We start from the raw sequence: 15,634 nt of genomic DNA on the forward strand, positions 1-15,634 counted from the left end.
GTACATGCCTCCTGTAAGACCCTGTGATGTGTGAAGTGTACATGATGCAGACAACATGTTGGAGTCATTATACTCCTTATAGTGTGTTTTAACCTATAACCCAGCTTATAGTGTGTTTTAACCTATAACCCAGCTTATAGTGTGTTTTAACCTATAACCCAGCTCACTACATTAAGACAGCCTGTTCCATCATGATGTAGTCCTATAACCTAGCTCACTACGTTAAGACAGCCTGTTCCATCATGATGTAGTCCTATAACCCAGCTCACTACGTTAAGACAGCCTGTTCCATCATGATGTAGTCCTATAACCCAGCTCACTACGTTAAGACAGCCTGTTCCATCATGATGTAGTCCTATAACCCAGCTCACTATGTTAAGACAGCCTGTTCCATCATGATGTAGTCCTATAACCCCAGCTCACTACGTTAAGACAGCCTGTTCCATCATGATGTAGTCCTATAACCCAGCTCACTACGTTAAGACAGCCTGTTCCATCATGATGTAGTCCTATAACCCAGCTCACTACGTTAAGACAGCCTGTTCCATCATGATGTAGTCCTATAACCCAGCTCACTACGTTAAGACAGCCTGTTCCATCATGATGTAGTCCTATAACCCAGCTCACTACGTTAAGACAGCCTGTTCCATCATGATGTAGTCCTATAACCCAGCTCACTACGTTAAGACAGCCTGTTCCATCATGATGTAGTCCTATAACCCAGCTCACTACGTTAAGACAGCCTGTTCCATCATGATGTAGTCCTATAACCCAGCTCACTACGTTAAGACAGCCTGTTCCATCATGATGTAGTCCTATAACCCAGCTCACTACGTTAAGACAGCCTGTTCCATCATGATGTAGTCCTATAACCCAGCTCACTACGTTAAGACAGCCTGTTCCATCATGATGTAGTCCTATAACCCAGCTCACTACGTTAAGACAGCCTGTTCCATCATGATGTAGTCCTATAACCCAGCTCACTACGTTAAGACAGCCTGTTCCATCATGATGTAGTCCTATAACCCAGCTCACTACGTTAAGACAGCCTGTTCCATCATGATGTAGTCCTATAACCCAGCTCACTACGTTAAGACAGCCTGTTCCATCATGATGTAGTCCTATAACCCAGCTCACTACGTTAAGACAGCCTGTTCCATCATGATGTAGTCCTATAACCCAGCTCACTCACGTTAAGACAGCCTGTTCCATCATGATGTAGTCCTATAACCCAGCTCACTACGTTAAGACAGCCTGTTCCATCATGATGTAGTCCTATAACCCAGCTCACTACGTTAAGACAGCCTGTTCCATCATGATGTAGTCCTATAACCCAGCTCACTACGTTAAGACAGCCTGTTCCATCATGATGTAGTCCTATAACCCAGCTCACTACGTTAAGACAGCCTGTTCCATCATGATGTAGTCCTATAACCCAGCTCACTACGTTAAGACAGCCTGTTCCATCATGATGTAGTCCTATAACCCAGCTCACTACGTTAAGACAGCCTGTTCCATCATGATGTAGTCCTATAACCCAGCTCACTACGTTAAGACAGCCTGTTCCATCATGATGTAGTCCTATAACCCAGCTCACTACGTTAAGACAGCCTGTTCCATCCATGATGTAGTCCTATAACCCAGCTCACTACGTTAAGACAGCCTGTTCCATCATGATGTAGTCCTATAACCCAGCTCACTACGTTAAGACAGCCTGTTCCATCATGATGTAGTCCTATAACCCAGCTCACTACGTTAAGACAGCCTGTTCCATCATGATGTAGTCCTATAACCCAGCTCACTACGTTAAGACAGCCTGTTCCATCATGATGTAGTCCTATAACCCAGCTCACTACGTTAAGACAGCCTGTTCCATCATGATGTAGTCCTATAACCCAGCTCACTACGTTAAGACAGCCTGTTCCATCATGATGTAGTCCTATAACCCAGCTCACTACGTTAAGACAGCCTGTTCCATCATGATGTAGTCCTATAACCCAGCTCACTACGTTAAGACAGCCTGTTCCATCATGATGTAGTCCTATAACCCAGCTCACTACGTTAAGACAGCCTGTTCCATCATGATGTAGTCCTATAACCCAGCTCACTACGTTAAGACAGCCTGTTCCATCATGATGTAGTCCTATAACCCAGCTCACTACGTTAAGACAGCCTGTTCCATCATGATGTAGTCCTATAACCCAGCTCACTACGTTAAGACAGCCTGTTCCATCATGATGTAGTCCTATAACCCAGCTCACTACGTTAAGACAGCCTGTTCCATCATGATGTAGTCCTATAACCCAGCTCACTACGTTAAGACAGCCTGTTCCATCATGATGTAGTCCTATAACCCAGCTCACTACGTTAAGACAGCCTGTTCCATCATGATGTAGTCCTATAACCCAGCTCACTACGTTAAGACAGCCTGTTCCATCATGATGTAGTCCTATAACCCAGCTCACTACGTTAAGACAGCCTGTTCCATCATGATGTAGTCCTATAACCCAGCTCACTACGTTAAGACAGCCTGTTCCATCATGATGTCCTAGTCCTATTAAGACCCATCATGATGTAGTCTCCCAGCTCACGTTAAGACAGCCTGTTCCATCATGATGTAGTCCTATAACCCAGCTCACTACGTTAAGACAGCCTGTTCCATCATGATGTAGTCCTATAACCCAGCTCACTACGTTAAGACAGCCTGTTCCATCATGATGTAGTCCTATAACCCAGCTCACTACGTTAAGACAGCCTGTTCCATCATGATGTAGTCCTATAACCCAGCTCACTACGTTAAGACAGCCTGTTCCATCATGATGTAGTCCTATAACCCAGCTCACTACGTTAAGACAGCCTGTTCCATCATGATGTAGTCCTATAACCCAGCTCACTACGTTAAGACAGCCTGTTCCATCATGATGTAGTCCTATAACCCAGCTCACTACGTTAAGACAGCCTGTTCCATCATGATGTAGTCCTATAACCCAGCTCACTACGTTAAGACAGCCTGTTCCATCATGATGTAGTCCTATAACCCAGCTCACTACGTTAAGACAGCCTGTTCCATCATGATGTAGTCCTATAACCCAGCTCACTACGTTAAGACAGCCTGTTCCATCATGATGTAGTCCTATAACCCAGCTCACTACGTTAAGACAGCCTGTTCCATCATGATGTAGTCCTATAACCCAGCTCACTACGTTAAGACAGCCTGTTCCATCATGATGTAGTCCTATAACCCAGCTCACTACGTTAAGACAGCCTGTTCCATCATGATGTAGTCCTATAACCCAGCTCACTACGTTAAGACAGCCTGTTCCATCATGATGTAGTCCTATAACCCAGCTCACTACGTTAAGACAGCCTGTTCCATCATGATGTAGTCCTATAACCCAGCTCACTACGTTAAGACAGCCTGTTCCATCATGATGTAGTCCTATAACCCAGCTCACTACGTTAAGACAGCCTGTTCCATCATGATGTAGTCCTATAACCCAGCTCACTACGTTAAGACAGCCTGTTCCATCATGATGTAGTCCTATAACCCAGCTCACTACGTTAAGACAGCCTGTTCCATCATGATGTAGTCCTATAACCCAGCTCACTACGTTAAGACAGCCTGTTCCATCATGATGTAGTCCTATAACCCAGCTCACTACGTTAAGACAGCCTGTTCCATCATGATGTAGTCCTATAACCCAGCTCACTACGTTAAGACAGCCTGTTCCATCATGATGTAGTCCTATAACCCAGCTCACTACGTTAAGACAGCCTGTTCCATCATGATGTAGTCCTATAACCCAGCTCACTACGTTAAGACAGCCTGTTCCATCATGATGTAGTCCTATAACCCAGCTCACTACGTTAAGACAGCCTGTTCCATCATGATGTAGTCCTATAACCCAGCTCACTACGTTAAGACAGCCTGTTCCATCATGATGTAGTCCTATAACCCAGCTCACTAGTTAAGACAGCCTGTTCCATCATGATGTAGTCTACGTTAAGACAGCCTGTTCCATCATGATGTAGTCCTATAACCCAGCTCACTACGTTAAGACAGCCTGTTCCATCATGATGTAGTCCTATAACCCAGCTCACTACGTTAAGACAGCCTGTTCCATCATGATGTAGTCCTATAACCCAGCTCACTACGTTAAGACAGCCTGTTCCATCATGATGTAGTCCTATAACCCAGCTCACTACGTTAAGACAGCCTGTTCCATCATGATGTAGTCCTATAACCCAGCTCACTACGTTAAGACAGCCTGTTCCATCATGATGTAGTCCTATAACCCAGCTCACTACGTTAAGACAGCCTGTTCCATCATGATGTAGTCCTATAACCCAGCTCACTACGTTAAGACAGCCTGTTCCATCATGATGTCAGATCCTATAACCCAGCTCACTACGTTAAGACAGCCTGTTCCATCATGATGTAGTCCTATAACCCAGCTCACTACGTTAAGACAGCCTGTTCCATCATGATGTAGTCCTATAACCCAGCTCACTACGTTAAGACAGCCTGTTCCATCATGATGTAGTCCTATAACCCAGCTCACTACGTTAAGACAGCCTGTTCCATCATGATGTAGTCCTATAACCCAGCTCACTACGTTAAGACAGCCTGTTCCATCATGATGTAGTCCTATAACCCAGCTCACTACGTTAAGACAGCCTGTTCCATCATGATGTAGTCCTATAACCCAGCTCACTACGTTAAGACAGCCTGTTCCATCATGATGTAGTCCTATAACCCAGCTCACTACGTTAAGACAGCCTGTTCCATCATGATGTAGTCCTATAACCCAGCTCACTACGTTAAGACAGCCTGTTCCATCATGATGTAGTCCTATAACCCAGCTCACTACGTTAAGACAGCCTGTTCCATCATGATGTAGTCCTATAACCCAGCTCACTACGTTAAGACAGCCTGTTCCATCATGATGTAGTCCTATAACCCAGCTCACTACGTTAAGACAGCCTGTTCCATCATGATGTAGTCCTATAACCCAGCTCACTACGTTAAGACAGCCTGTTCCATCATGATGTAGTCCTATAACCCAGCTCACTACGTTAAGACAGCCTGTTCCATCATGATGTAGTCCTATAACCCAGCTCACTACGTTAAGACAGCCTGTTCCATCATGATGTAGTCCTATAACCCAGCTCACTACGTTAAGACAGCCTGTTCCATCATGATGTAGTCCTATAACCCAGCTCACTACGTTAAGACAGCCTGTTCCATCATGATGTAGTCCTATAACCCAGCTCACTACGTTAAGACAGCCTGTTCCATCATGATGTAGTCCTATAACCCAGCTCACTACGTTAAGACAGCCTGTTCCATCATGATGTAGTCCTATAACCCAGCTCACTACGTTAAGACAGCCTGTTCCATCATGATGTAGTCCTATAACCCAGCTCACTACGTTAAGACAGCCTGTTCCATCATGATGTAGTCCTATAACCCAGCTCACTACGTTAAGACAGCCTATAACCCAGCTCAGCCTGTTCCATCATGTTCCATCATGATGTAGTCCTATAACCCAGCTCACTACGTTAAGACAGCCTGTTCCATCATGATGTAGTCCTATAACCCAGCTCACTACGTTAAGACAGCCTGTTCCATCATGATGTAGTCCTATAACCCAGCTCACTACGTTAAGACAGCCTGTTCCATCATGATGTAGTCCTATAACCCAGCTCACTACGTTAAGACAGCCTGTTCCATCATGATGTAGTCCTATAACCCAGCTCACTACGTTAAGACAGCCTGTTCCATCATGATGTAGTCCTATAACCCAGCTCACTACGTTAAGACAGCCTGTTCCATCATGATGTAGTCCTATAACCCAGCTCACTACGTTAAGACAGCCTGTTCCATCATGATGTAGTCCTATAACCCAGCTCACTACGTTAAGACAGCCTGTTCCATCATGATGTAGTCCTATAACCCAGCTCACTACGTTAAGACAGCCTGTTCCATCATGATGTAGTCCTATAACCCAGCTCACTACGTTAAGACAGCCTGTTCCATCATGATGTAGTCCTATAACCCAGCTCACTACGTTAAGACAGCCTGTTCCATCATGATGTAGTCCTATAACCCAGCTCACTACGTTAAGACAGCCTGTTCCATCATGATGTAGTCCTATAACCCAGCTCACTACGTTAAGACAGCCTGTTCCATCATGATGTAGTCCTATAACCCAGCTCACTACGTTAAGACAGCCTGTTCCATCATGATGTAGTCCTATAACCCAGCTCACTACGTTAAGACAGCCTGTTCCATCATGATGTAGTCCTATAACCCAGCTCACTACGTTAAGACAGCCTGTTCCATCATGATGCTCACTACGTGTTCCATCATGATGTACCCAGCTCACTACGTTAAGACAGCCTGTTCCATCATGATGTAGTCCTATAACCCAGCTCACTACGTTAAGACAGCCTGTTCCATCATGATGTAGTCCTATAACCCAGCTCACTACGTTAAGACAGCCTGTTCCATCATGATGTAGTCCTATAACCCAGCTCACTACGTTAAGACAGCCTGTTCCATCATGATGTAGTCCTATAACCCAGCTCACTACGTTAAGACAGCCTGTTCCATCATGATGTAGTCCTATAACCCAGCTCACTACGTTAAGACAGCCTGTTCCATCATGATGTAGTCCTATAACCCAGCTCACTACGTTAAGACAGCCTGTTCCATCATGATGTAGTCCTATAACCCAGCTCACTACGTTAAGACAGCCTGTTCCATCATGATGTAGTCCTATAACCCAGCTCACTACGTTAAGACAGCCTGTTCCATCATGATGTAGTCCTATAACCCAGCTCACTACGTTAAGACAGCCTGTTCCATCATGATGTAGTCCTATAACCCAGCTCACTACGTTAAGACAGCCTGTTCCATCATGATGTAGTCTGATGTATCATGTCCTATAACCCAGCTCACTACGTTAAGACAGCCTGTTCCATCATGATGTAGTCCTATAACCCAGCTCACTACGTTAAGACAGCCTGTTCCATCATGATGTAGTCCTATAACCCAGCTCACTACGTTAAGACAGCCTGTTCCATCCTGATGTAGTCCTATAACCCAGCTCACTACGTTAAAACAGTCTTTTCCTCAGACAGTCACTGCTCCGTCATTAGCACACTAGACAAATACACACAAACCTGTTCTGTTCCTCTACCAGAAAAGAACATTACAAAATATTTGACACTGCCTGCACTTAGCCTCTGCCCAGGCTTTCAACAACATTATCTTCCTTCTGTAGCTCAGTTGGTAGAGCATGGCGCTTGTAACGCCAGGGTAGTGGGTTCAATTCCCGGGACCACCCATACGTAGAATGTATGCACACATGACTGTAAGTCGCTTTGGATAAAAGCGTCGGCTAAATGGCATATATTATTATTATTATTATCTTTCGCCCAGTTGCATAGGGGGATAGGGGCAGCAGCGTCATATATCACAATGTTTTATGGGTACATAATCACGATAAGACGACATCGCCAAACCCTAGTCCCCACACTCATCTCTCTTCAAATCCACTGTCTCCCTGACACTCACACGTTCTCTTTTTCAAATGTGTTTCTGCTTCATTGATATAACCTCTAAAGAAGGATCTGTATAGTTTGACCCCTGACCTTTTGTCCTTTGTAGGTGTGTGGTCATGAGTTGATGGCCCACCGTGCTGTGCTGGCCTGCTGTAGCCCCTATCTGTTTGAGATCTTCAACAGCGACATCGAGGCTCACGGCGTGTCCCACGTCACCTTCGAAGACCTGGACCCAGAGGCTGTGGAGATCCTGCTCAACTACGCCTACACTGCCCAGTAAGTACCGTGACCTCTGACCCCTACACTATGCCTACACTGCCCAGTGAGTATACGTCTTCTAATACACATTGTGCAATGAGCAGTCATAGGCTTTGTTAAGAATTTCCAGGACTTTCACTGCTCTGCTGACCCAGGAGACCTTTCACTATGCTCCTCACCTGTCTGACTGACTAATGGTTGTCTGCTGTCTGACAGGTTAAAGGCGGATAAGGCATTGGTTAAGGAGGTCTACTCTGCAGCCAAAAGGCTCAAGATGGAACGAGTCAAGCAGGTAGGATCTTTCTCTTGTTTCAACTACTGATACTCCATATTGTACGTTTTTAATGCAGTCCCAATGGTCAGAGTTTCACACTTCTCTCTGATTGGTCAGATCTGTGGCGACTACCTGCTGTCTAAGATGGATTCCCAGACCGCCATCTCCTTCCGTAACTTTGCAAGCTGCATGGGAGATGGCCGCATGCTGGCCAAGATCGACGCCTACATCCAGGAACACCTGCTGGAGGTCTCAGAGCAAGAGGACTTCCTCAAACTGCCCCGCCTCAAGGTGAGCCGTCCCCAGCAAACTTTCTAAACCCAGTCTACAGGGTCCACCTGTCCCTGTACATATAGTATGTGATCCATCCAACTCCAGGAACAGTCAACTAATCAGCAATCTGCTATTCATTTAGAAACCAGGTGTGCTGGTGTTGGGATACATCAAATATATGGAAGCACTGGTGGGCCCTGAGGACTTGATGGAGAAAGCACCGAATATTAGAATACTTTAGAATATTAAGATTTATGCAGTTGTACTTTCTTTAGATTCTTACATGGAAAATCGTCCTAAAATGAATATGAGAAGATATATTATGATGCTGGGTTGAGCAGTTTAGCTGGGCGGTTTTTGTTTTGGGGCTCTTCATAGTATTTTACCACATCTTTTTGCATATCTATCAGTACATTTTGGCTTATGTCAAAACTCTAATCAAAACCATATTATAATAAAACCCATACTACCGCCTACTCCGGATGCAAGCTGGTGGCATGAACTCAATATTAAGAGGTGAGAAATAAATGATACACTCACAGAAAGCTGTTCAACTATATTTCCCTCAATCAGAATGCATCTCTCTTCTCAGAATGCATCTCTCCCACCTCTGTGCACACAGTGGGGAGAGGGAGTGAGAGTGGATCGCTCACACAGCAACAGACAGGGAAACAGGGACAGGCAGATACTTTTCATAGCAGGAATCATCATAATGCATAGGCTATTACTGTTGAACAAATAATGGTTTTAGAACGATCTGCAGGAACGTTGTGTAGCAAAATTACCGACGTACACAAAATGCTTCGGAAAGAGGAAGGTAATGTCGGCAGGGTGGGAAATGAACTTTTTGGTCCACCAGCCACTGTGGCAGGTAGAAATTTTAAAAACCTACCAGACACTCATTTTTTTTTTTACACAAAAATGTTTTTTGAGAGCATAAAAAAACACATGAGCATGCTTTCTGTTTTTCTAAATGACTGTATGTATTACTAGTAAGAAGAAATGGGGTACACTTTTGTGACCTGCATCCTTTAACCAATACATGTTAAAATAAATCATTAAAATCCCATATTAAAAACAGATGGAGTTCTACAAATGAGCATGAAGAATCAACATAGTTCCTGCCACAAAAGGCTGAATGATACAGCTAATTTATTAATATAGTTCAGATCTCTGCACTGACATGTTTTACAAAGAGTACATGATGTGCTCCTAAGTAGAAATGTAGAGGCACACAAATACATTGAGGAGAACAGAATATTTTAGTGTTTTAATTATAAGAAATAAAAGTTTTTAGGAGTGATCCATGCTCAGTCAAGCACAATCATTAGTTGAGACAAATGTTCAGCGGCCGCTTTGAGGGACTGGCCGTTACCGTGGTAACTTGGGCACTCACTTGTCTGTGATGAAAAAAATCTGACTGATGTCTTCCCAGCAGCAGACCGTTGCGGCAAACTCAATCTAACATTGACAACAATCTAATGTTAAGTTGTGAACAAAACAATATAATTAGCCAAGAAACACAAGGACAAGTCAGACTTTAGTAGCCTTTCTAATCAATTCCACTAACTTCTACATATGGCCTTTGGATTTATTTGTATTTTTTAACGGTTCCCAAATGGTCTGTGTGATCACCTGCCAACGTGACTGGAGAAATAGACCTTCTTTACCCACCAATGACAAAATCTACTCTCATTTGACGGGTCGCGGGTGTTAATGTCCAACTCTCAATGTCGGTGTTGGTCATTTCCGGTTTCATCGTCCCTGCTCTGTTGAGCAGCCTTGCTGCAGTAGTTATACTGGTCTTTATCTTGTCTAGGAGTCATCAACTGATTGCTCCAATGACCGTTGGAGGACAAACATAGGTAAATAATCTTAGTGGGAATTGTTCCTCCTCTGAATCTCACCCAATATGTACAATTATTTAATGTCTTGGTGGACATTTGTATCTAAATCATTAGCTCCCATTTTTGCTTTTACACAGAAACAGCATTTGATCCTGGCTCAAAATGCGTTAACTTAGATTATCTGTGATGAAGTATCGGTTAATGTGGGTTTAACGCAGCTTGTTACTCAGGGCTTTCAAATACAGTTAGTTGCATTATTATTAGGGCTGGCACAATGACCGTGTAACCAGCGGTTACGGATGAAGACAGACATGAAAATAAAATAACCGTGGTGTTGTAGTGTAAGGGTTGTTGTCGGTGGAAGAAGGTGAGGACCAAAGCACAGCGTGGTAAGTGTTCATGATGTAATATTTAATGAAACAAACTGATCACTGAAATACAAATCAATAAAGTGAACAAACGAAAACCGAAACAGTACCGTGTGGACCAAACACTCACACGGAAAACAAACACCCACCAACCAAAAGTGAAACCCAGTCTACCCAAGTATGATTCTCAATCAGGGACAACAATTGTCAGCTGCCTCTGATTGAGAACCATAATAGGCCGAACTCAAAAACCAACATAGACTGCCCACCCCAACTCACGCCCTGACCATACTAAAACAAAGGAACTAAGGTCAGAACGTGACATGAAGCAAACGAGTCTCCATTTCCCTAGGCAACACACATAGAAATATAATTAATAAAACAGTCCTGGAACCTCTAACCCTGCCAATTTGACTGGTAAACTCATGGCTACACTCGCAATGGCTGCCGGATATTGTGATGCAATAATTTCCATGGTAATGTAGAATGTTCATTCAAATTATGTTATTTTTGTAATGTCAGTTGAGTTGAATCACCAAATCACAGCACAGATTGATGGGTACACTTCATGCTTTTACTTCCTGCTTTACTCCTATGGGTACAATCGCAATGGGTGCCAGTCCACCCATTATGGCATCATTGACTTGAATGGGGATTCCCGTTCTATCTATTCTATTTCTATGGCGCACATGCGACCAGGAGCGGAGGAGGAGAGAAAATTTGCGTCTTAACCTCTCTGGGATATGTGGGACGGTAGCGTCCCACCTCGCCAACAGCCAGTGAAATTGCAGGGCGCCAAATTCAAAACAACAGAAACCACATAATACAAATTTGTCAAACATACAAGTATTTTACACCATTTTAAAGATAAACTTGTAAATCCAGCCACCGTGTCCGATTTCAAAATGGCTTTACGACGAAAGCACACCAAACGAATATGTTAGGTCAGCACCTAGCCACAGAAAAACACAGCCATTTTCCCAGCCAAATAGAGGAGTCACAAAAAGCAGAAATAGAGGTAAAATGAATCACTAACCTTTGATGATCTTCATCAGATGACACTCATATGACATCATGTTACACAATACATGTATGTTTTGTTCGATAAAGTTCGTATTTATATCCAGAAATCTCAGTTTACTTTGGCGCGTTATGTTCAGTAGTTCCAAAACATCCGGTGATTTTGCAGAGAGCCACATCAATTTACAGAAATACTCATAAAAACACTTTACAGAAAAAGCACGCCGTGCAATAATCTGAGTACGGCGCTCAGACACGAAAACAAGCCATGCAGATACGCGCCATGTTGTGGAGTCAACAGAAGTCAGAAATAGCATTATAAATAATCACTTACCTTTGATAATCTTCATCAGAAAGCACTCACAGGAATCCCAGTTCCACAATACATGTTTGTTTTGTTCAATAAAGTCCATAATTTATGTCAAAATACCTCCTTTTTGTTTGCACGTTTAGTGCACAAATCCAAACTCAGGAGGTGCGGGCAGGTCCAGGCGAAAGTTCAGATGAAAAGTACTATTACAGTTCGTAGAAACATGTCAAACGAAGTATGGAATCAATCTTTAGGATTTTTTTTATCAGAAATCTTCAATAATATTTCAACCGGAGAATTTCTTTGTCTGTAGAAATGCAAAGCTAACTCTCACGGGAGTGCGCAAGACTGAGCTCATGGCACTCTGCCAGACACCTGACTCAATCAGCTCTCATTCCCCCCTCCTTCACAGTAGAAGCCTCAAACAAGGTTCTAAAGACTGTTGTGATCTAGTGGAAGCCTGCAATATGACCCCATAGACACTGTATATTCGAAAGGCAATGACTTGAAAAACTACAAACCTCAGATTTCCCACTTCCTGGTTGGATTTTTTCTCAGGTTTTTGCGTGCCATATGAGTTCTGTTATACTCACATACATCATTCAAACCGTTTTAGAAACCTCAGAGTGTTTTCTATCAAAATCTACTAATTATATGCATATTCTAGGCTTTTAGGCCTGAGAAGCAGACAGTTTACTCTGGGCACCTTTTTATCCAAGCTACTCAATACTGCCCCCCAGTCCCAAAGAAGTTAAAACAACAAAAACAGTTATTACGGTGACTGCTGTCATGTGTCTGGCCAATAACCGCCTTTGAAAATTCCATTGACTGTCACAACCTTAGATAGTGTATTACCTTCGGTGCTGCAGAATGTACTTTGGAATTCCCAGTTACTGGTTTTGATTGGTCTCTAGTTTGAGGTGAAACACAAACATTTTTTTGTAACAGCTAGACTATGATGGTTGAATAATGATTCAGTGTCTTGTGATTTGTGGTATGAACGAAGCACACCCTCGCCATGGTTGATCCTAGATGGCTTTTTTAACCTATTTTTGACTGTTCTCCTCTTGTGTCTGTCTACAGTTAGAAGTAATGCTGGAAGACAGCCTGTGCCTGCCCAGCAACGGCAAGCTCTACAACAAGGTGCTCAACTGGGTCCAACGCAGTTTGTGGGAGAACGGAGGTCAACTGGATAGACTGATGGAGGAGGTCAGTACTGTAGCAGGAGTATAGCTTGCACTAATCCACCCCATAACCCTCCCCGCCTTCCCTCCCTCTCTCGTTTTCCTTTAGCAAGTCGTTAAAGGCATCCGCATGCTTCAGGTCGGCTGGCGCTGAGCACCGCTCATAGTCCCTGTGCTCTCATACTCCCTTAAAAGACCTTCACTTGAAAAACGAGAAAAAAGTGTCAATAGTACTGTTTGTCCATTTTGAGACCCCGTAGCCAGTATACACTTCATCAAAATAGTCTGAATTCATCTATGATGACTCAAGAAATCTGTCATTAATTTTGACATTTTTGTCGAGGAGATCTTTGTCTCGCAATTTTGCACCTGACTGGGATGTTTGGTGTTTCTCAAGTGAAAGAATGTGCATGAGGACGAGTCATCTCTCGTTAAATGACAACAGACACTTTATTGAAGAATCACTACTATTGACCAATCGCTAAACGAGGGGACGTAGACTTCGGCTAGCCTTGGGAGAGAGAGAGAGAAAAAGGTGTGCCCGAACAGACCAAGTTTTCCCCCCAAAGTCCAACACGAACAAAATGTAACAAAATGTTGTCATAATATATGCACAAACTGTTTGGAACTGGGAAGCATGCGGACGACTTAAGGCACTGATCCAAACCCGACGTCGTGGCACGCTGTGTTAGGACTGTTTGGTGGTTCTTTTTTGTTCTTTCCTTTTCTCATTTTCTTTCCTAATGTTTAGTTCTGCAGTACAGTGTACCTGGCCATACATCAAACTAGAGGTGAGCAGAGACAGAAGCACTCCCAACAGCAGCAAATCATTAAGTGTTGCTGTTCTGTTTTAGTGATCAGTTGGATCCACCTACAGTGTCTTGACTTTTGCTCTATTCTCTTTTGCATTGAAAGATGTGAGCAGGGCCCTCACTCTGTTCTGTCCCACTGATCCCCTTCTCTTTCTGAGCAGGTGTGTGCGTGTGTGTGTCAGCGAGCGCTCCAGTACTAACGAATGTTCCTCCCCGTTGATTTGTCTCTCCTCCAGGTTTATTAACAGCAGCAGGAGAGCAGACTGAAGAGCCAAGACTGAGCCGCCAGGGTAATGAGTCAGGGAGAAACAGAGAGAACAGAGGGAGGATAGGAGGAGCCCCCCTCTTTCTCTTTCTACAGCCAAAGCAACACTGTGCTCCCATCTGTCTACACACACACACACACACACACACACACACACACACACACACACACACACACACACACACACACACACACACACACACACACACACACACACACACACACACACACACACACACACACACACACACACTTAGCCTACACATATTTACATTTTGTAAAGTATGCATACAACTTAATTGACTTACATTCCACTAACAACCCATATCCACTCACAGAAACCCATACCCACTCACAGAAACCCATACCCACTCACAGAAACCCATATCCACTCACAGAAACCCATATCCACTCATAGAAATCCATACCCTCTCACAGAAACCCATATCAACTCACAGAAACCCATATCCACTCATAGAAATCCATACCCACTCACAGAAACCCATATCAACTCACAGAAACCCATATCCACTCACAGAAATCCATACCCATACCCACTCACAGAAACCCATACCCACTCACAGAAACCCATATCCACTCACAGAAACCCATATCCACTCACAGAAACCCATACCCACTCACAGAAACCCATACCCACTCACAGAAACCCATATCCACTCACAGAAACCCATATCCACTCACAGAAACCCATACCCACTCACAGAAACCCATATCAACTCACAGAAACCCATATCCACTCACAGAAATCCATACCCATACCCACTCACAGAACCCCATACCCACTCACAGAAACCCATATCCACTCACAGAAACCCATACCCACTCACAGAAACCCATAACCACTGAAAATACCATCTGCATAGCACATAACCATGATTGCACCCCCCCCCCCCCCATACTCGGTACTCCCTTCATAATTCACTATTCAATGAAGAGTTTAATATTAACCCATTTTTAGAACCAAGGGATGTCCTTTAAGTAGGCATGGGCAGAATGCCGGCCATTTAACCATAACCGTAAAGAAGCTTTTGAAATGGTTCTCTGCTCAAGCATATTCTATTCTACACTATTTCAATGCCCACTGTCATTTTGTTTGAAAATGTCTCGAATTTCATGTTTTATTTATGAATTATTTGTATGAAACAATAATGTATGTAAAAGCTTTGTCTTCCACGCAATCATAACTGATGGATTTACATCAGAAGCTGCAGTGCCCTTTTCCATGCAATTATAATGACCAACTTCCTCAGCCAACCGTGGGTTTTCCAAGCATTGAGGTCATGAGGACTGAAGACGTTTCCAGATGCTTCATCTTTACCAACTCCCCCCTCCCCATTTTTTAGATGTTATGAAGGGAAGGGTCTGCACAGGAGCAGCACCTGCAGATGTTGTGTATGTCCCTGCATTCACTGTAACCACCTGCGTTCCTTCAA

General features: G+C 43.7%; 1 protein-coding gene across 2 annotated transcripts in view; it reads left to right on the plus strand.

The window, feature by feature from the left end:
- Nucleotides 1–15,634, plus strand: part of ivns1abpa (influenza virus NS1A binding protein a) — a 58,447-nt gene that overhangs the window by 30,737 nt on the left and 12,076 nt on the right. For both annotated transcript variants that reach the window (XM_046300130.1, XM_046300129.1), the window contains exons 4-7: nucleotides 7,676–7,845; nucleotides 8,044–8,119; nucleotides 8,219–8,392; nucleotides 13,003–13,128. In XM_046300130.1, the coding sequence (XP_046156086.1) occupies nucleotides 7,676–7,845; nucleotides 8,044–8,119; nucleotides 8,219–8,392; nucleotides 13,003–13,128 (546 nt within the window). The remainder of the gene's footprint in view (nucleotides 1–7,675; nucleotides 7,846–8,043; nucleotides 8,120–8,218; nucleotides 8,393–13,002; nucleotides 13,129–15,634) is intronic.

The sequence above is a fragment of the Oncorhynchus gorbuscha genome, linkage group LG15 (assembly GCF_021184085.1).
Source record: "Oncorhynchus gorbuscha isolate QuinsamMale2020 ecotype Even-year linkage group LG15, OgorEven_v1.0, whole genome shotgun sequence".
Classification (NCBI taxonomy): Eukaryota; Metazoa; Chordata; class Actinopteri; order Salmoniformes; family Salmonidae; genus Oncorhynchus; species Oncorhynchus gorbuscha.